Source organism: Periplaneta americana, chromosome 2, assembly GCF_040183065.1.
Source record: "Periplaneta americana isolate PAMFEO1 chromosome 2, P.americana_PAMFEO1_priV1, whole genome shotgun sequence".
Taxonomy (NCBI): domain Eukaryota; kingdom Metazoa; phylum Arthropoda; class Insecta; order Blattodea; family Blattidae; genus Periplaneta; species Periplaneta americana.
The window spans coordinates 192,895,220-192,918,025 of NC_091118.1; the positions used below are offsets into that span (position 1 = coordinate 192,895,220).

Below are 22,806 nucleotides of genomic sequence, written 5' to 3' on the forward strand. Positions count from 1 at the left end.
AATTTAAACATTTTATATTTATTTCTTACAGTTCTTTCATAACCTATAATTTTGTAAATAACAATAAGGTTTTATACGATAAACTGTTGAAAAAATAGAACAAGGAAGAAAATCTATATTTTGCAACAAAGTTTACCGTCATAGTCAGTGTAAAAAGTATTTTTTTTCAGACAATTATATTTATATCTACTTCGATATTTATTTGTAACCAAGTAGTCAATTATTAAAAACTAACATTGCAGATTCTAATTAGGTATGTGAGACATGCAGGTGGAATTTCATACATCATTATTTTCAAGCTCTAGCAAACTTTACAGACACTACCATGTTAATTGGATAGGACGCTAAATGGATATCATAGCCAATTAAAGAAGCAATATTTTCTGTTTATCAACTGTTATGAACTAAGATACAATGATCTCCAGTAATCATAATGCATTCAATTTAAAGCTTCGTAAAACATCACACATACAACAATTACTATTAATTACATACTACGTTTTCAGTTGCAGTGACTTTTTAAAACAGAAGACTAAAGAAATTTTGTATCATTGATTCAGTAACAATAACAATGACCATTTTTTTTTCATGAAATATACATACAACAATTTAAATAAATAGAAACAAAATGTATTCATTAGGAGATTTTAAGAAATAAAATTTCTGGCCTTTTACATATAAATTATAAATATAACATTATTCTTTATACTGTATTTTCTAAGAACACATTTCTAGGACCCTCAGATGAGTACAAAGGATTTTGTGCTACCGGTATCTTCCTCAGCGAATGTAATATGAAGAAAACTAAACAAAGCAAAATATAAGATACATCAACATGTTATGCCAACACTTTTAGGCAGAACTTATTCGTTGGGTCATTTTGGGAAAGAAAAAAAAAAGGGGGGGGGGATATTACATCACTCTGATTCACAACAATTATGACGCTACAATGATTATAATCGTAATGAAAGTCGTATGGCCGGTTTCTCCAAGTATTGTTAGAAAATTTAACGACTGTTAAACTCTAAACAGTTTGTTAATTAATAAAATTGTATGTTTTCAACACCAGTTTGGTTTAACAGATTGTTAACAGTTTGTTAATTTTAAAAGTAGGATTTCGGGCAGTTAACTCATTTAACAGTTAGTTAAATATGGCCGATGTCTCCACAGTTGTTCGAACAGAAGTTGCGAAATTAATATTTTGTGTCTCTTTGTAGGGAATGTTTAGCTTATGACTGATAATATAACATTTAAAAAATACTTTGGACTATTTAAATACATCAGTGTTATTTTATTTCTTTCGTATTTCGTATCCATAATAGCAATGAGGAAATATAACCTTACTTTGTAATTATTATTCAGCACATCACCTACAACTTTCATTTGTCAACTGTTTGTTTATGGACCGTGGCCTACTATAACAGATTGTCATTTTATGCAAGTTTCGTGACTCACTCTATAATATAGAATTTAAAGATTAATTTTAGCAAATCAAAAATTGTCTTACATGTGTAGAATCATTACCAACTGCTGTTGAGTAGTTAAAATAGTGCTAACAGACGTTATAGTTAAGTGTTGGTTATCTTAAACAAAATTATGTTGAACAAATGGAAAATACTGTACATTAACAAAGCGTTAAAAATAAACAGATTGTTAATTTAACATTCGTTAAGCAAAATTAAACATTACTTGGACAAACTGGCCAGTAGTGTTTTAAATATGAAAGAAATATACATAATATCACAATATTTGCTTCTAAAAATACTATAGACCACATTACATCACAAAGAAAGTGGGAGAACTCTTTTTTTATTGTTATTTTAATGACCTTCTGTACTTTATAGATCGAAAATTAATATTTTCATTAATTTATGCCACAGGACATGAAAGAATAATCAACTATTTATTAATGATATGAATCTAGTAAAGTTTGTTCTTTAATAATAGAATTATGTACACATATTTTAGAAAAAAAAAAATATTGCTTTAATTCATCTGTTAGCACACATGTGAATAACGCATTTACATGACTTTCGAAACAGATGATGTCAACATCTAAATTCCGTGGCTAACGAGAAAGACAGACTACGGGGTGAATCGGAGTGGTGTGGTTATCTCAGTTTAGTCATAGCCATCGTAACAATTGCCTAATATAAATACATGTTCAAAGTTCAAAAAAACAAAGGAATTGCTATATTAAACTTACGTTAAATGTGCATTATATTACAAACTTGTTCAATGTTGGCCATGTTCAGACTAAAAATGTGACATTGCACCGTAGCCTGTCTTTCTTGTTAGCCACGTGCAATACACAAGTATGGTTACGCTATCTTAGATAAATCTATACAGAAATGCTACAAACTCGCTTAACAGCAACAAAAGATTTTCAAATTCAGAGTGCTATACTTCTCAAAATGAGAACTATGTACACTCAAATTTAAGAAAGATCTCTACAAAGTTTTAAATGCTTTTTAAGTATAAAATTAAAAGTTCCTGACAGCACCCTGGACATGATATTCTCCACTGCACTGAAGTCATCGATTAGTATAATCATCACTTACATTCTTTATAAAATGTAATTTGTCTTGCAGCCTAAATTGTTTGTTGCATTTCCAATAAATTTCTCAATGACAGCCTACCTAACTAGGGTTTCCGTTAAAGAAAAAATTGAATTAAATATAAATATTCATTTAGAATTGATTAGAAGGCCGATTATTAAATCCTGGTTGGGACGGCTATCAGCTATCTATCTATATGGATTTATTGAAAATTGCCATGACTGACTACTAAGAGTGACTTGCTTAAAAAAAATCTACTTTTTCTTTTCAAGGTCAAGACGTTTTCTCACTGCTCTTAGAGAAACTTCATAGTCGAAGTTGGGCCCATCCTGCATTTACACAACAATCAGTAAATCAGTAAATTTTGAAATTATTTGTAACTTATGTTGCAAATTTTTCAAACCGCATTGTAATAAATTTTGTAACATGTTATATATTTGAGATGTTCATATCCTGTACGTGATCACTTAGACGCAGTAAATGATTATGAATGTTATTTCTCAAAATAATCTCATAAATAAACTTCCTAAGCGTCGATGTAATTCGTGAATCACCCTTTAGTTCAAGGTTCATGTCACTTAAAAAAGGAAAAGAAATCAACTTCTGAAAGTGTCATTAAAAATCATTGAAGTTTCGGTGATAGTCTTTCTCGTGAAAGATTAATTTTATTGGAGGAGGGGGAAGAGAAGAGAGCAATAAAGGTTTTTGTGTTGTATGAGTGTAAATGGTGTTACAAGACTTTAAATATACTACAGGCACGACTGTGTTTATATTAAAGCACTAGCATTTAAAGCCAATTTGTGTACATGCAGTTATTATTATTATTATTATTATGACACGTGTTTCATAGTGATGTATTATTATTTACGTGAAACAGTTGACTGTGCCAGCAAATTGTGATATAACATTAAAGGCTGCAATGAATTTGTGCGTGTGTTTTTGTGCAAAATAATTATGTAATAAATGTGAAATATATTATTTGTGAAATACCATTATACCAACCAACTCTGAACCCACAAATTTTAAACTAAAACACTAATCTATGAATCAAGAGATGCTTGCAGCTGTCAACATCTTGGGTACCTAATGACAGACAGAACAAAGTACCGGGTGAAATACCACATTAATCTCTAAGAGATAAACATAACTCATAACAACTGAACTGTCACGAGTGCTGAGGCATTGTTTACCATTGTTGGAACCCTGCTGTCGCTGGAACAGTTCCTCCAGCTCTGCGGCTGTAATGCGGCTCGAGGTGGGGCGTGCTCGTATGGAAGCCGTGCGAGGTTGCACTGGAGTGTTGCACCCCCCTGAGCTCTGGTGGTGAATTGACTCAGCCGAACTGCTCTTGGTGGTCCCTGCTGACCCACCCACCAAGCCTCCCGGCTCCAGTTCATCCCCCTCGTCCTTCTCCCCACCGCCCTCTGCAAGAACATCCAGAATATCCCCACTGACACTACGTGACCATGTGTACCTCCCACATCGATCCTCTTTTCCTCCGCCATTTTGTATTCTGGTTCATTCTTTTCAACTACTACGTTTTTAATAGTAATGTTCTGGTCATTTTTAAAACTGTCTGATTTGAATGCAGTCCTCCTCTAGAATTTAATTTCAGATGTGGTAAGTCAGTGTTAATTTTGTTTCCCCATGGTCCATGTTTTACTTCTACAGTAGAACCTCTATTATCCGTGGTTAATCGAAAAAATCGGATAATCCGTACCATAAAAGATTTTCATATATTAAGTGCATAATACAGTTTCGTAATTTTCTCTGTGGTCTTTTCTTTTAATAAACTAGGTAGTGGATCAGAGATTCACTAATTTAAGTCTGGTTTTCAATGACCAGTTTTAATGGCCAAGTAAATTCCTTATGACGGCTATCTGTGGAAATATAGGAATAGTACAGGTCTCATGTAGTGGAATTACATACTTTATACACTTTATATTTGTTTTTCATTAAATCGCGCACAATTGTAATTCCTATCTCATATTCTGATGCGACGTGAATCACAGTTTTTTTCACAAACCACTATTACTTTTTCGTAGCACAACACGTTTTCTTTTGACACCTGTGGAAGACATTTTGCATATATGTTAGACAGTACGGCCACTCGAAGACTAGATCATACTGTGTAAGGGTAAAGGTTTGTATAACAAAAACTCTGTAGAAAAAATTCGTCCTAATATAATGTAGAGTACTTCATATTTTTTTCTGTAGAAAAAAAAAGAGCGAGAAAGAAAGACAGTCGGATAATCCACCAATCGGTTAATAGGGTGACGGAGAATCGGGGTTCTACTGTATTCAGAATTTTATATGCAGGCCTATGCCTTTATTCCTGTTATGTAGTCGAAATCCGTTTAGTTTGATAACGTGATTAATTATTATGAGAGTCCTATTAAGGGGACAATATACTGCAATTCCCAAAGTCCATATTTTTAAGGGTTCACTGTAATGAAATTAATAACTTCCATATTTGTAGAGCTACATTAACCAATTTTTTATGACTGTTATGTCTTGTTAATAAAGACAATGTACAAAATTCCATCCGCACATGTTAAGTTGATTGCATTTTATTAAGATTTTAATAAAATAGTGTATCACTTTATATAAAAAGTTTCTTGCATCACAATTTGCAATATTTTTAACTGATATTCAGTTATATGTTTCCTTATGTGCATGGGAACAAAACTTACAATGGGGTTTTTTTCTATAAAGTGAATCAGTAAGTAACTAAAAAATTTAATTTAATTTAATAATAATAATAATAATAATAATAATAATAATAATAATAATAATAATAATAATAATAATAATAATAATAACAATAACAATAAATGTATAGTTATGTACCGATTCATTTTACAGCAAAACATAAGTTTTTTTTCCCCACGTACTGTATATAATAATTATAATCATTATAAGGAATCACATAAGTGAATATGGTATCAGTTGAAAATAATGTAAATTGTGGCGCAAGATACTTCTTTTATATATATATATATATATATATATATATATATATATATATATATATATATATATATAAGGCGATATAATATTTTATTAAAATGTTAACAAAACACAAACCACTGACTATAGAGGGATGAAATTTTGTACATATATTATTAGTGACCTAATATACCAATGATAAACATTTGGTGAATCTAGCTTAAAAAACATGGAAGATAATAATTTTAGTACAGCGTCTCCTTAAGATTTTGAATTTTGGAGACAGTACTTTGCAATGTAAACTTCTGCCTAGGGCCCCTACACCCAAGGGTACTCCGGCCATGGGAAATAATAATAATAATAATAATAATAATAATAATAATAATAATAATAATAATAATAAAAATAAAAAACACACACACACACACACACATATATATATATATATATATATATATATATATATATATGGGACGAAATAGTACACACTGACGACATAAAATAATGTCAATTTTTCCGAAAGAAATAGAAAATAATTGACCATAGTTAATTTTTTTACAATTCAAGTGGCAACACTGTGGTAATGTAATCTTGTAATTATAAATGTAAAAATTATAATGTGTAAAAAAGTACCGGTATGTCTATTTAATTTCTAAGTATGCTTATCTATTTTCAATAAATCAAAAACACAAGTAAAGTTTGTTTTTTGCTAAATTACCAAAAAGGGGGTCGACTCTGTTAATTGCCTAGGGGTCCTGGTCTCTATGTCTGGACCTGGTATCGTGTTCTTCTAAGTAAGATATGTTACATCCCACGACTGCCTCAGTAAACACCTTCATCGAATTGGTTAATTGACTTCCCCTAAATGCTTGTTATGCACAAAGGAGGAAGAGGATATGGACAGGGAATTACGAATCTATTGTGACCTTTGTGGATCTTACGTCCAAATATTGAGAAGCATTGTTAAATCCTGAGCATTAGATACACACACATCCTAGGTATTTACAATAATTCACCCTTCCAAATGTTTTTATCAAGGTTTTGATTTATCTAGAGAAAATTGGTTATAGTGTTTGTAAGATAAAATTGCACCAATATACCTATTGTTAAATAAGCTGGTAAAATTTCTGGTTCAAATAAATGAAGGTATCACTGTAAAGGACAATTTTTGGAAAAATAATTTTTCAGCAGTGAAAAAGTAAAATTAAAACATGAATGAAACTTAAACAGCAAATCTTTCTTAAGCAGATATTGCTTTCAATATCTCAAAAACCGTTCACAAATGACCACAATGATACAAGACTTTTATGTTTAACTCCCCTTCCTGATTCATTTCTCAAAAGGACCCTATTAGTTCCCTTCTGCCTCTTATATAATTGTCAATTTTATTTTGATGAATATATCAAAAACCATTTACAAGCGACTACAATGATATGAGGTTGTTATGTTTAACTTCTTCTCCCAAAAGGACCCTATTTAGTTATCTTCCACTCGGTATTATAGTTGCCAGTTATTATTTTCTATTATTATCACCCCTGTTTTAATCTGCGTATTACTATCCACGGCATTAAAGATTTGGATATAATTACTGATCCACTTAGAATCTGTTTCTTTTTCGTTTCAGTTATGATTGCAATTTTTACGTTCTTCTGATTGTCATTAATGAAGCAGCAAGTAATTAATTCTAAAGCATATGATTTCCCCCCCAGTTGCGTACAGGTATCATCAAGTTGCCAATATTATTACATGAATTACAGCACATGAATATATTTCATTAATTATTGTCCATGGCTAGGAAAATGACATTTTGCAATCTTACAATTTCTGAAGTAGTGTCTCCCAAATATCCATGCTCAATATATTCTTTTACTTTTAGAAAATATTAAATAATTTAAGAAATCAAACCAGTATTTAGTTATATACCAGTACCGGTATTATTTCAGTGTACGGACTATTCCATATGAAATCGATCAGTAAAAAACCTCGCATTTTTTATACCCTAATTTTATCCCTATTTATACAAGGTGCTGAGGAGAGTGCATTTGCAAAAATATACTATCGAAAGTCAAACGGTTTTCGTATTGTTGAGCGACAAATTTAGCGTATTTTAGAAAAACAAGCCACTTTCAGCGCTCAGAACTCTGGAACCATTTACTGCAGAACATTGAACGAGAGCTCATTTTGAAGCTGACATTTGGTAGGTTATGATAAGAAGTAATCCTTATTTTTATTGTACACAGAGAGACATATAATCTGATTTTACTTACTTTTAGGCTTTTTGCTCTGATTTTACTTACTTTTAGGCTTTTTGCCCATTTGTAAAAATGTAAAAAAATATTGAGAAAAAAAAACTTGCATTATTAAGAGGGATTCGGCATTGTTTGCTTAGTGTCACGGCAATAAGTTTCGAGGGTATTAAATAGATTATTTTCATACTCCTAGACTTGAACGGCACAGTACCGCTCACACTGGCCAAGAGCTGAAGATAAGCGAGCATTGGACGTCATTTTACTCCTGTGTTTATGAAAACCTGTGATAAAGCCAGCCCAATTATGCGCTACTAGACGAAACATCACGTGTTTGTCTCCTGGCCTTGCTTCCCTCGGCTAGATCCCACCTCACAATCAGCTGGTTAGTTCACGCGCGTACTATTTATTTTCTTTATTTGATATTTTCAATACTTTCTTATCAACGGTGCACCAGTAAAAAATATGTGTTTATTTGTACTTTCAATGCGGAATCTAACCATATATTTTAAAAATATTTTTTCGTGGGCAAAGGCGTCTTAATGAATTTTTTTTTTATTGGGTTATTTTACGTCGCTGTATCAATATCTAGGTTATTTAGCGTCTGAATGAAATGAAGTTGATAATGTCGGTGAAATGAGTCCGGGGTCCAGCACCGAAAGTTACCCAGCATTTGCTCGTATTGGGTTGAGGGAAAACCTCGGAAAAAACCTCAACCAGGTAACTTGCCCCGAACAGGATTCGAACCCGGGCCACCTAGTTTCACGGCCAGACGCGCTGACCGTTACTCCACAGGTGTGGACGTCTTAATGAAGAAAAATATAAATTTCTCCATTTCTATAAAAAGTAAGAAAAACTGTTTACATATCAATATAAACTTTAACTTTTCAGCGTCAAAATAAACCATGATTTTGATCATTGGGTGAAAGGGTTTCGGAGCCACAACAGTTTAAAGTTGCTAATTTTATGAAAATACGATAAATTTAAATATTTTAAATTTAAACATTATGAAGTTCTGATGCCTCAAGCTTTGCACAAAGCATTGTATCACAGTTGTCTACGGACAGAAAAAGTTTCATTGTATTTAAAAATTGCAAGGTCAATTTTCTCTATATTTCAGTCGATTTGAGATGGAATAGCCCGTACCTATTCTGTAACATAAAATGTTTTACAGTATGTCCAATAAAATCTGTGTCATGTCGAGAGATTTGACCTCATGCTCCCCTGAAGCATTTGAAATCCATTATTACTGACAAATACTGATACCAAGAGTAAAATCAAGTTTTGGAATACTTGGCTCCATCGTCTGATCTCTAATAGACTGGGTTTTTAATTTGAAATAAATATGAGAACAGGAAAATATCCAGGTCATAAACATTCATCACAAATACACAAATAAAGATAAACAAAATATCCTCGTAAGTGAAGAATAATTCATTATTTAAATAGCTACTAAAATTTAAACTTAACATTTACCACAGAACATCTTTCAATCTCCAAGTTTATGGAAAAAAGATATAAATATATACAGTATATATATTTTTTTTTATATTCAGCCATCCAGCACAAAACAATTCCATCGAGTATGCCATCATAGTAAAATATTAAGAAAGTATTGAGACTAAATCTGTAGAGACGGTGGACTGAATGGCCAACTGAAGAACTTCAATTCTACTGATCTTACACATCTTGATTACACAACTTTTAACACTATTTCACTCGGAATATAAAGTTTATATTACTTTCACGTGTTAAATATTAGGTTACGGTACCTTGTTGATTAGTTTCAGGCCGTGGGCTATCCTCAGAACTGGGTGGTCTTCGCGCCTTCTGATTGCGTTTCCTGTGGGGGTGTGTTTGTATAGTGTAATGTGGAATCAAAAAGTGTGTGTGTTCTGAAATTGAGTTGTGTGTTGAGAATTTGGTGCAGATGTGTCCTATTGTTGTTTGGGTGTGTTTAATTTCTAGTTTTTCGGTTGGAGATGTAGAATTTCCATGTCTGTGTTTATGTTTGTTATTTGGGTGTGTTTAGTTTCTAGCTTTTCGGTTGGAGATGTAGAATTTCCATGTCTGTGTTTATGTTTGTTGTTTGGGTGTGTTTAGTTTCTAGTTTTTCGGTTGGAGATGTAGAATTTCCATGTCTGTGTTTATGTTTGTTGTTTGGGTGTGTTTAGTTTCTAGTTTTTCGGTTGGAGATGTAGAATTTCCAAATCTGTGTTTATGTTTGTTGTTTGGGTGTGTTTAGTTTCTAGTTTTTCGGTTGGAGATGTAGAATTTCCATGTCTGTGTTTATGTTTGTTGTTTGGGTGTGTTTAGTTTCTAGTTTTTCGGTTGGAGATGTAGAATTTCCATGTCTGTGTTTATGTTTGTTGTTCGGGTGTGTTTAGTTTCCAGTTTTTTGGTTGGAGATGTAGAATTTCCATGTCTGTGTTTATGTTTGTTGTTTGGGTGTGTTTAGTTTCTAGTTTTTCGGTTGGAGATGTAGAATTTCCATGTCTGTGTTTATGTTTGTTGTTTGGGTGTGTTTAGTTTCTAGTTTTTCGGTTGGAGATGTAGAATTTCCATGTCTGTGTTTATGTTTGTTGTTTGGGTGTGTTTAGTTTCTAGTTTTTCGGTTGGAGATGTAGAATTTCCATGTCTGTGTTTATGTTTGTTATTTGGGTGTGTTTAGTTTCTAGTTTTTCGGTTGGAGATGTTTATGTTTGTTGTTTGGGTGTGTTTAGTTTCTAGTTTTTCGGTTGGAGATGTAGAATTTCCATGTCTGTGTTTATGTTTGTTGTTTGGGTGTGTTTAGTTTCTAGTTTTTCGGTTGGAGATGTAGAATTTCCATGTCTGTGTTTATGTTTGTTGTTTGGGTGTGTTTAGTTTCTAGTTTTTCGGTTGGAGATGTAGAATTTCCATGTCTGTGTTTATGTTTGTTGTTTGGGTGTGTTTAGTTTCTAGTTTTTCGGTTGGAGATGTAGAATTTCCATGTCTATGGTTATGTTTGTTGTTTGGGTGTGTTTAGTTTCTAGTTTTTCGGTTGGAGATGTAGAACTTCCGTGTCTGTGTTTATGCACACTTACAGCAACATAAACATAGACATGAAAATTCCACCACATCTCCAACCGAAAAACCAGAAACTAAACACACTAGAACAATATGAAATATAGCCTACAGACACACAAAAACACACCCGCACCAAATCCTCAACACACAAATCAATTTCAGAACACACACACTTTTTGATTCCACATTACACTACACAAACACACCCCCCACAGGAAACGCAATCAGAAGGCGCGAAGACTACCCAGTTCTGAGGATAGCCCACAGGCTGAAACTAGTCAACAAGGTACTGTAACCTAGTATTTAACACATGAAAGCAATATAAACTTCATATTTACTGATCTATTTTCAATAGTTTACAATTTCTGTTATGGTAAGCATAGTTTTTCCTTTTTCATAAATTCTTAACCATAATCTTTCTCCCCTTTTAAGCACATTTTTAACATCACCACGTTCAGTTGTTTCTACAACATAACATGTTTTATAACTCAACAAATCATAATAGTAAATTTAGGGTATAAAAATACATATTACATTAATGTATTACAATCTGTTGGCTACAATGGATATTTAAATGTGGACAAAGACTGAGCTACGTGGGCAGATGCAAAGTGAAGTTGTTATTTTTGTTTTAAAAGCTGACTACAAATCATCAAAGCAAAAGCTCATAACATGCCTTTACATGCAAAGAAAAGTCAGCAAACATTTATGGAGGCCGTGAACGTGTACAATATAAGTTATAACACAAATTCAGTCTCAATACTTTTCGATTTGGCCTCGAATTCGTAAGTACTACGTATTAAACACAATATGCTTCATCATTCACGTGTCAAGGTGATCAGCACACAGATACATATCAGATTTAATTTCTGCAATATGAACATTATGTGAGAATGGCAATTTAAACATACGAAACATGCGCCATGCACAAGCAGTTCTCTGAAGTCCCAAAGACTTACCTAGCCCTGCTACCATGGATCTTGCCCTTGCTCTCCCTACACTTAGGGTGGTCTTAGGATCCCGCCGTGGAGGAAGTGGCGCAGGGGAACGACCTGCAACAAAGATCACGTCGATAAGTGGTAAAATAAACCGTGTCATATAAATGACACATGCTTTCCCGTTTCACATTTTACGTAGTAACTAATACAACAGTTACCTACTTTACATAAATCTGCATTTGAGAAATCCTGAGCAACTACGGTCTGATAGATATATTTCTCTTTAGAAATTCACAAGTGTCTCATCGTTTCAACACAGTTCAGACAAAATCACAATGCTGTTTTTTTTTATACATTTACTACTAGGAGAAAATCCACAAACGATTAGGGAAAACACGGGAATTTTACTTGAAGCAAGTAAAGCAATCGGTTTGGAAGTAAATCCCGAAAAGACAAACTATATGATTATGTCTCGTGACCAGAATATTGTACGAAATGGAAATATAAAAATTGGAAATTTATCTTTTGAAGAGATGGAGAAGTTCAAATATCTTGAAGCAACAGTAACAAATATAAATGACACTCGGGAGGAAATTAAACACAGAATAAATATGGGAAATGCCTGTTATTATTCGGTTGAGAAGCTTTTATCATCCAGTCTGCTGTCAAAAAGTCTGAAAGTTAGAATTTATAAAACAGTTATATTACCGGTTGTTCTTTATGATTGCGAAACTTGGATTCTTACTTTGAGAGAGGAACATAGGTTAAGTGTGTTTGAGAATAAGGTGCTTAGGAAAATATTTGGGGCTAAGAGGGATGAAGTTACAGGAGAATGGAGAAAGTTACACAACACAGAACTGCACGCATTGTATTCTTCCCCTGACATAATTAGGAACATTAAATCCAGACGTTTGAGATGGGCAGGGCATGTAGCACATATGGGCGAATCCAGAAATGCATATAGAGTGATAGTTGGGAGGCCGGAGGCAAAAAGACCTTTAGGGAGGCCGAGACGTAGATGGGAAGATAATATTAAAATGGATTTGAGGGAGGTGGGATATGATGATAGAAAATGGATTAATCTTGCTCAGAATAGGGACCAATGGCGGACTTATGTGAAGGCAGCAATGAACCTCCAGGTTCCTTAAAAGCCAGTAAGTAAGTAAGTAAGTTACTACTAATTTACCTTCATTTTCAAGCTCTGACATCCTCCCAGTCTTCCTGTCGGATTTTGTTTTGTTTTCATCGGTCTGGTTTCCTCTTTCTGGTGCATACCAGATTATTACTTCTTGGTATCCTGTCCCTTTTCATTTGTTACCAGTACAGAATTTCCATTAAACATTTTTTTTTTAATATGTTAATCTTTTCCCTTCACACAAATGTTAACATTTCGCCAATCTGTCACGTTTAAAGAAATTCGTATTCTGCATGGAAGAGACTCTATGGTCATCAAATAACATTTTTTAAATTTTGTACATCAAGTACAGTCATCTCAGAAAGTTACTGTTTCGATATATTTTCATGTAAAATTATATAAAAGGAAATTTTTCACGTAAATCTCGTACATAATATCTTATGTAAGTAATTGGCGTATATCTTGGTATACGTTTTGAAGAAATATGACTTCTTGATTACTTCAATCACGTACAGTCAAGTCAAAGGTTTACGTAACATGTTAAGTAAATTAATGATACAAATGACACATTATCTTACCCTAAATGACATTATTTTTCACACAGATATATATGTAAGTACAGTCGTTGCAGGTACCTATATATATTCTTTCAATCATTCTGAGCACATTGACCTCAAATCAAATCTAAAAAATCTCCTGATTTCTTTGTATCGATTGCAGTTTGGGATACCCCATTTTTCTAACCAGAGAAGATTCACTTCTATTTCTTTGGATTCAGTGGCACTGCTTACATACAGAATATCCAGAAATGCATCGAGGTCTCCTAAGCACTTGAGACAAGTACAGTGATAACACACCTTTTTGCTTATGCGGAAGGATCAGTATTCTGCTGTCTGCAACTTCAAGCTGTTACAACATTAGTAGGGACTACTTTCCACTTTGTCCCATCAGGAGCCTGAACCTTTGTGCCGACAGTGAATTTGCTTCTTTGTTATAAGGCCGTGACGTCATCTGCTGAAGCTCATTGTAAACGCTTGGTTTTTACTCTAAACCTATTGTTGAAAGACACTCGCGACGTACCAAAACAACCCCTTTGCCCTATCACTGTCTCTCAACACAGCACCATGACACGAAATGCTTTGCTATGCTACAGTCATATATAAATAAATAAATTTAGCTTCCATTATGAAAAGGTTGCCAGATTTGACAAAGCGTATTAAATATAATTTGGAAACACACCTAAAAGGTAAAATGATATACATTTGAAGCCGTTAGGGAATCTAACATACAAAATTTCAGAAAAATTTACACCTAAGTAGCGTTTGTGCCCATTTACAGTTAAGAAAGGGAGAAAAAAAAAAATATCATCAGATGGGTTAGAATGATTTGAATGCCATATACTGCGAGAAAAATAATAATACGAATTTATTGGCATTGATATCTAAACCAATCAACAGCCATCGGTTAAGATAACTTGAAATTTCCATTATCACTCCCATACAAATGATTTCTCAATATCTGAACCGATCCTTTGAGGGCACTAATGGCTATTTCCTTCACAATGCTGTGTGTTAGCCCCAGGTTTTTACATTTGTTGGCAAAGAAGGAGGGTATGGTACCTCGTGCTCCCACCATCAGACATATGACTCACCAATCATGTTCTTTCTATGAGTAATCGACAAAACTGACGACACTAATAATGTTGTTGTTGTTGTTTTCTAATGCCAGGCGTTTGACAATAAAATCATTTGACCTCTTGCACTCCAATATTTTTCAAAGATATTATCATGGTCAGCCACTGAAGCACAGATTTTGAGGTGTTTCGAAACCATTTCTTGGTTTGAGTTGCACAATGGGCAGTTAGGGGACTGATATATTCCAATTCTATGCAGGTGTTTGGCCAAACAATCATGGCTTGTTGCCAATCTAAATGCAGCTACAGACGATTTTCGTGGTAAAACGACCAATAGTGCTATATTTCTATGTGGGACAAAAATGTCCTATCAGCAGTTTTAAGTATTTCTAACATTTTTTTCAGAAACTACGCGTTTGAGGGGGACAACCTTTCGCAAAATGGACTATAGCAAGAAATATTAAAAACTTCCCTCGAAAATAATTAGAAGAGAGAGACGTGTTTAAATTTTGGAATGGGATAAAAATGTCCCGTTGGACATTCTAGTGTTAAACCATTATCTACAACAATAAAAATTCTTGTGCGCCATACAACAAAATGTATTTAACAAAATACATAATAAACGAATGAAAAGCATTTTAAAATGGTGTCAAATTAATTTTTTTTTAATTGCACAGCATATGCTAGACGAAATAAATTATGCCTTTTAAAATCATGTTCTTGAGCTATACTACATTTAACATAGGCCAGAATGGTCTATTAGGCACAAATCCCTAAAACCCAAATGAAGATAATATACATGAAATAAGCTAGCATTAGATGTGATAATTACACTAAATATAAACATTTGCATAGAGATAAAAAAAATTTTACAGGAGAAAAAGTTCGTCCAAAGGGCTGGACTCTGGAAGAGTACCCAAAACGCTCATTGCATTTCCGCGTTGAATAGCAATACTTAAGCGTTGACGCAAACAAGTAGTGCAACGGCGATCACCAGTAATGGAGATCAAAATTTGGCCGATTTGAGATACCAAAACTTTAGCGTCATGACTCCAAGGACCGAAGGTCTCCACAGCAAAGGGGACAAAGATATAATTGTCTAAAAGATCAGCATATTTATTGACTTTCTTTTTCACGGCTAATTCAGCAGCAGATGCTGCGTGTCTGGAGGTATTCGGCAAGTGAGATGGAGCTAGAGTGTCAACGCAAGTGGAGTCCCAAATTAAAGATTTTCCTCTAGACCATGGAATTAAGGTAAGACCATCGGGTCGTTTACCATCTGCGCGACCAATACCTGGTAGTTCCAAAAGAGACGGGATGCCATAAGAAGTCAGAGATCTTTTAATGATATCATTGAGTGATGTATGTCTGGGAATGCGACCCTTGCTCCTCGCACAGCTAAGTGCATGATAACCGTAAATATCAGCAATTCCCCCGCAAATACATTGGTGTGGCTGGCAGAGTTTACAACCAAGGCGTAAAGCTATTGCGATTTTAAAGGATGTACTATCTATTAGGGTGCCGATGTGAGGAGAAGGTAATGTATGTAACCAAGCTCCAGACTCACTCTCTTGAAGAGCTAGGAGACGTGCAATGTCTTGTTCGGATGTGAAAGAAGAAAGGAGTGTATCTAAAATTTTTTGGGAAAAGATAACGTCCCACTGTTTTTGAAATTCAGGATGGGCAGGAGGATGAGTGGTTTGTGAGGAAGTATACCAACTTGTCAGAGCATCACGCACATGGCAGATTTCAGCTGCATCACTGTATAAAGGAAAGAGTGATTTGATGCAACGGAAAACTCCAAAGGCAGAAGAAAGAAAAGCAGGTATACAAACGTCAGAAAGTTTCCGAATGCCCACACCACCAAATTTAATTGGGAGAGAGGCTTGAGTCCAACTAGTATCGGTAAAATTTATATTGAGGATCATTTCCAAACTGGATCGTAAAAGAGCATCAGATGTGATTGATTTGCTTAATCAATTAAAAGTAAGGCAGTGCTAGATTTTAAAATATAACAAAAGTGTGCAGTATAAGGAAGAACTTACCCATAGTGCCAGTGGTGGAAGCATTCATTTTGCGAGGCAAAGTAGCATACTGTCTGTGGTGACTTACGCCACCACTCCCTGGCAACAGTGTGGACGATTTGGAACAAGGGACTCCACCAGGGGCAGTTGCCCCAAGTGACACTACAGTCATGGACACCAGATCTCCAGAACGTCGGATCAGGTCCACCACGTGCTCATGAGATGCAGCAGACACATCCTCTCCGTTTATCTGTAATAGAAGACAATAGCATGTAGCACGTTGGTAACAATTCGTAATAAGCAAATCAAGCTTTCAGGTGTAACTCCCTGTAGAGTTGATTTGAATAATTTCAAGGGAAAAATTGTTCCGGGGCCGGGCATCGAACCCGGGATCTTTGGTTAAATGTACCAACGCTCTACCAACTAAGCTCTCCGGGAACTCTACTAGACACCGATCCAATTATTCAATTCGTAATAAATTATGTTAACATTTACAGACTTACAATTTTATTAAATAAATGGACTAGTTGCCACAGGGGAAAAAACTTTAGGAAGACCCAGAAAGAGAGTTGCTATACGTACGGTTTTACCAGAAACAGTATGGAATTTAGGACCATGAAAGATGAAAACTTAGAGCATACTGTGCAATAGATGTTAGATAAATTGGACGACCTCTTTCTACATTCTGTCCTCAATGTATTTCATAGAATAACTCTTCTCGGGTTCTCAGCCAGGTGAGGTGGAGATTAGCTTCCAAGTTTTCGACGGCTAGCTCTGCCATCTTCTTCAGGGACGAAGTGATGTGGGACCACGTCTAGCCGGTATATATGCAAAAATAAGGCTTCCCGCTGCGGGCCAATCAGGAGCTAGTTCCTAGTCCCGACCGCCAGGCGCATTCTGGTTGGTGGACACGGCAGCCAATCAGGAGCTACGTAAGACGTTCCAACAGAACAACTTCGGCAACAGGGAAATCGGCTTGGCCCTCAGAAGGGCCTTTTCGGACAAACCACCTGCCGAGGAACAAGAGGAGACAAAGGGCATGGCATACATCCCGTTCTACGGCCCCATCTTGGGCAAAATTAGCAGAATGCTAAGAAAACACGGGATTAAAACCATCCATAAGCCGCCCACAAAGATCCAGAACTTGCTGAGACCAGTTAAGGATGACCTTGGTCTCAGGACACCTGGTGTCTACAGAATACTTTGTGAGTGTGGGAAATGTTACATCAGGCAGACGGGACGAACTATTATGAAATGCTGCAAGGAACATCAACGCAGCATAAGACTATATTATCCTGATAAGTCTGCAGTAGCCCAACACAGCCTAGAAACTGCTCACAAGATAGATTTCGGCGCCACCACCATCTTGGACAAGACATCAGGTTACTGGGACTTAGTTATCAAGGAAGCCATCGAAATCCAGCTAGATGGCAATAATTTCAACAGAGACGGGGATCTACAGCTGAGTACAGCATGGAAACCTGCCATCAATATGCTTAGACCACCAGCACACGGCAGACAGTCAGGACCAGCAAGTAGCTCCTGATTGGCTGCCTAGAATGCGCCTGGCGGTCGGGACTAGGAACTAGCTCCTGATTGGCCTGCAGCAGGAAGCCCTACTTTTGCATATATACCGGCTAGACATGGTCCCACATCACTTCGTCCCTGAAGAAGATGGCAGAGCTAGCCGTCGAAAGCTTGGAAGCTAATCTCCAACTCACCTGGCTGAGAACCCGAGAAGAGTTATTCTATATCAAACGCCGGGAAAGCCTCAAGTCATACAATGTATTTCATGTCCCTTGAAAAAAAAAACCCAGTTTCAAGGGAGTCTAAAGGCCCTCTTCCACTTAACGGAATCGAATATAACGGAATTTCTCTTCCCAATGTATTTAAATGGAAGATAGCAGAAAGCGGCATGTCGAATCAAATGAAAAAGAATCGAACAGAACAGAATTCAGGCGCTAGAATATTTATACTACTGCCAGAACAGAATTTCTTGTTTCGAGTATGATCGTAAGTTCTCGTGAAACCTTCTTGAAGAAACAAATTAACCATATCCACTCTTGATGGCTTAATTCGTTTACTATTGAAAGTTATTGCCGAAAGAGTATGTATACAAGAATTACAATTTAATATGAATGAAGAAAAATTAATAAATCTTTTGTAGAATTGTCCTCTTTTGTATGACAAAACACAAAAGTAACTTACTGTTCGGTTCGATTCCACTAGATATGAGCAGCAGCAAACTTTTCATTTTGATTTGATTCGGTTTGATTCTGCTAAGTGGGAGCAGGCCTTAAGATTAGCTGAGTCACTTTCGATTGTTGATAAAATGATCATTTTAATATAGACGAAATGTATTTCGAGGTCATTATGGTTTTTGATTTGTTTTGTAACAAGGAAAAGAACAGTTGAAAGGAAAGTTATACTATGACAGTATTGCAGAAATGGCTGTACACTCGTACTGATTGGTGCACCAACAATATTTCAATTTCAGTTAAAATTGTTTTGAGCATATTTCTATGAAATGCATCTATAGGGAACATTAAATGAAAGGATTAGAGAAACAGATCTTCAGCTAATGTAATAAAAGAACTTAATTGTTCTATATACACTTTTAACATTTTTATAATCACTGATTAACTTTATAACCTATTTACTGTGTTAACTTTTTAGGAAATTACCAGCTGAACACTTCAAAACTAGTTAGCCAGGTAATTTCCTAAAAAGTTAACGCAGTAAAGAAGTTGTAAAGTTAATCAGTGATATTAAAAGAATGTGACACACATTTAAAATTACTATGAACGCTACAATACTTGACACCATCCTCAGAGCCTCAGTCAAGTAGCACCGAAACAGCTGTAAGCCGCACATGCTTACATAATTAACACGAATAAGATCGCCATTTAATCAATTATTTATATTCAAGTGTTAAAAGTAGTGTACGAAAGATTCAACATGGCATTAATTTACGTTAATGGTTTGAAAATAAAATTTATTAATCTTCGAGCTAGTAAGTGATATAAGAATTCATTTGTCTTCGCTGTTCACTTTAACACTAATTATAAAACTGTGAAAACTTTCTTAAAAATTAAAGCTTTAAAAATGTTAAAAATATTAAAAGAAAGGTAATATACCTTAATGTTTCGACACCAGTGTAGTGTCATCATCAGTGTCTCTGAAACTACTCTGTCAATAAGGTATATTACCTCTTTTAATATTTTTAACAATTTTAAAGTTTTAATTTTTAATAAAATTTTTATATTGATATAAGAAGGAACCAACAGCAAGTCAAACTGTTGACCTGTTGATTCAGTGTAGTGTCAAAAGTTGAACGTTGATTCATATGTTCTTATTTCTCTTTCTTGAAATGTGGAAACCCTAAAGAGGAGGAAAAATTAACTGGGAGTGGAAAAGATCAATTGTATCTAAATCGTAATGTAGATGATGATGATGATGATAGTAATTAACTACGATGATGATTTTATACCGAAACAATTCACATCACGTGCAATACATGTTGATTACGAATATGGAGTCTTTTTAATCTAAGTCCATGGAAAGATTCTTACGGCTAGAAGGTAGTCTCCTTTGCGGAGGCCAGCCATGTCAGCTACTCCCCCTCGGTCCACATCATCCAGGTACTGAAGGGCAGGACAGCGATCAGATGGTTGTAACTCCATCAACGGGGACGTGGCTTTGGCACCTCTGAGGATGAAGCCAAAGCCCTTGCGAGCTCGATGCAGAACTACTGTGCGTGGCTCAGCTGGTAACCTAAACAGAGAGATTGTTCAAGTCAACAAGGAGGAAGTAACACATACCATTATATCACAGTCTACTATATACAGTCGCGAAGCTCAATATGTAGTAAAAATGCAAACATGGGTAGTTGCTCACCACTAGGATCGCTACTATCGCCTCATCATCGCAGATCTCTCCTAGCAGATGACAAAATGTGTTACACTTTCGTTGTCGTGTTCTTTTGGAAAAATTAACACCTTCCTTCCATTATTGAAATATTAAATGCATAAAGTTAATTTATCATTTTAATGAAGTATATTAAATTCCACCATAAACTCTAAGATACCTGCAAGAAATAAGTTTTTATAATTTTTGTTCATGCAAAACGAACTGAAATTTACTATAATAGCTTCACTCATTCAAGATTATAGCGATAATTAACTATGAAACCAATAAATATTAATTTGCATTTCCCTTTGCAACAATAATAATGGAAATATGAATTAATGGAGTAACTTACGTGTACCGGTACTTGTAGTGTAGGCTTATGTAGTTAAAGTGGGATGAGGTTAAGCAATAATAATCACACCAGAATTGGAAATAAAACGTGATCAATAAATTTTATTGTAACAGACTTTTTCTACGTCTCTAGTAAAGCAACAAATTAAAAATAACAACAAAATTAACAGATATAATTAAAAACATATCCTTTGACAAAAAAAAGTAGGCCTAAGCAATAATAATCCCACCAGAATTGAAAATAAAACGTGATCAATAAATTTCATTAAAACAAACTTAATTTTTCTACGTCTTTAGTAAAATAACACATAAAAATAATAACAAAATTAATAGCTACAATTAAAAATATATCCTCTGAAAAAAAAAGTAGACCTAACCTTTATTTCTCTGGAAATTTAGCAGCCTAAGTGACAGAACTTTAACCGGTATCTAATGTCCTTTCGGTTAGACTGAAACATTTCATTGTGAAATTTAAGGATCAATGTATTCTAACAGTCACAAAGGACTTCAAAATTAACAGTTTTGTTTCTGCACAGCATTCTTGTGGAAACCCAGGAACCTTTCTGAATCTTTCGGAAATCGGACAAAGGATAACTCTGGCCTCTTTCTCTTACTGTTGCTACAATTTATAGCACTACAAACGTCTGCTCCTTGTCCCATATTATTATTCCAATTATTATATTTTAGCCATTAACATTTTCATTACAACCAATAACGAACATTTCACAAGCATCAATGTGAAACACGCAACGAGCTAGCACTCGATGGAAATACGACACAGTCCAAAGTCGACCGTGGACAGTCTATTGTTTCTAGTTGCTAACCGCTTGGAGCGCTTTATCACGAGACTTGCAAAAAAACACCTCAAGCTTCGCGACTGTATATAGTAGACTGTGATTATATATAGAGCTGAAAGGAATTTAATATATTTCTCTTAGCACAGAGATTTTCAACCAGTATGCTCGCAGCATATTAGTGTGCCTTGAAATGCCCACATGTGCCACTGAAGCTTGGGGAAAGATTGGAAAGGAAAGAAACTCAAAACTCCGTGTAACAAGAGTGATTCCTTACACGAGAACGTTGATTTGTTGAGAAGGCTTTGGAAGGAATGCATTTAGAATGCAATATAAACTGTTCATCTGAATAGGCCTAGTTTCTTTAAAATTTGTTGTAGCTTCAGTCACTTCATTTCCCAATTTTTGCTTATTTCAAGATATTTTAAAAAATCAGAAACGAATACATAAAATTCACGGAACAAACATGAAATTCGTCACGTATGGTTCTCATTTAACTTAAATGGTCGTGAACTGAACGAAACTGGATTTCTATCCGCCATCTTGACTCAAAAAAGAGATCCGAATTGTACCCTGAGGCTAAACAGTAACATTTTTAGATTTTTTTTCGCAGTTTCTAAAACAATACAATAACAGTAATTTAATCAATTCAACTTTTAAACTCAAACAGAGTTAGTACTGGTACTCAGGTTTAATCACAAAATTCTCTAAAAGAAACTGATGGTGTTCCTTTACAATTAAACCAAACCCTTTAGTTCTATTAAATATAGAATATAATCTAAATTTAAGAGAAGAAATACTGAAGTCAGAAGTAAACACTGAAATAATGAAAAAATTGTCTTTAGAGACAATTAATATTAAGTACCCTCCACAAAACTGGCTTCATTTATACACCGACAGATCCTTGATCTCCAGAGAACAAACAAGGTGCCAGTGCAGGTGTTACATGCTTCTCACTTTATAGATCTCTTGGATATGGAACAACAAGTTTTGATGGAGAAATCATTGCAATCAGTGAGTCTCAGGAATCTTCTATGCCACACCAATAAATTTAAGAATGCAGTTATATTGTCAGACTCCAAAGCAGCTATTCTATCAATAGTCTCTAAACACACACCTTCATCTCAAACAGCAGAAATAACTAAAATGCTCTCTCAATTAATATCACTCAATAAAAGAATTGTATTCCAATGGATACCATCCCATTGTGGAATCCTGGGA

At 34.8% G+C, this 22,806-nt stretch overlaps 1 protein-coding gene across 7 annotated transcripts in view; it reads right to left on the reverse strand.

The window, feature by feature from the left end:
- Positions 1-22,806, reverse strand: part of Prosap (prosap) — a 427,686-nt gene that overhangs the window by 15,969 nt on the left and 388,911 nt on the right. For 6 of the 7 annotated variants that reach the window (XM_069819212.1, XM_069819213.1, XM_069819216.1 and 3 more), the window contains 4 exons: positions 20,104-20,305; positions 16,553-16,781; positions 11,761-11,853; positions 3,749-3,982 (listed from right to left, as the gene is read on the reverse strand). In XM_069819212.1, the coding sequence (XP_069675313.1) occupies positions 3,749-3,982; positions 11,761-11,853; positions 16,553-16,781; positions 20,104-20,305 (758 nt within the window). The remainder of the gene's footprint in view (positions 1-3,748; positions 3,983-11,760; positions 11,854-16,552; positions 16,782-20,103; positions 20,306-22,806) is intronic. The other variant, XM_069819214.1, reaches the window with a different exon arrangement.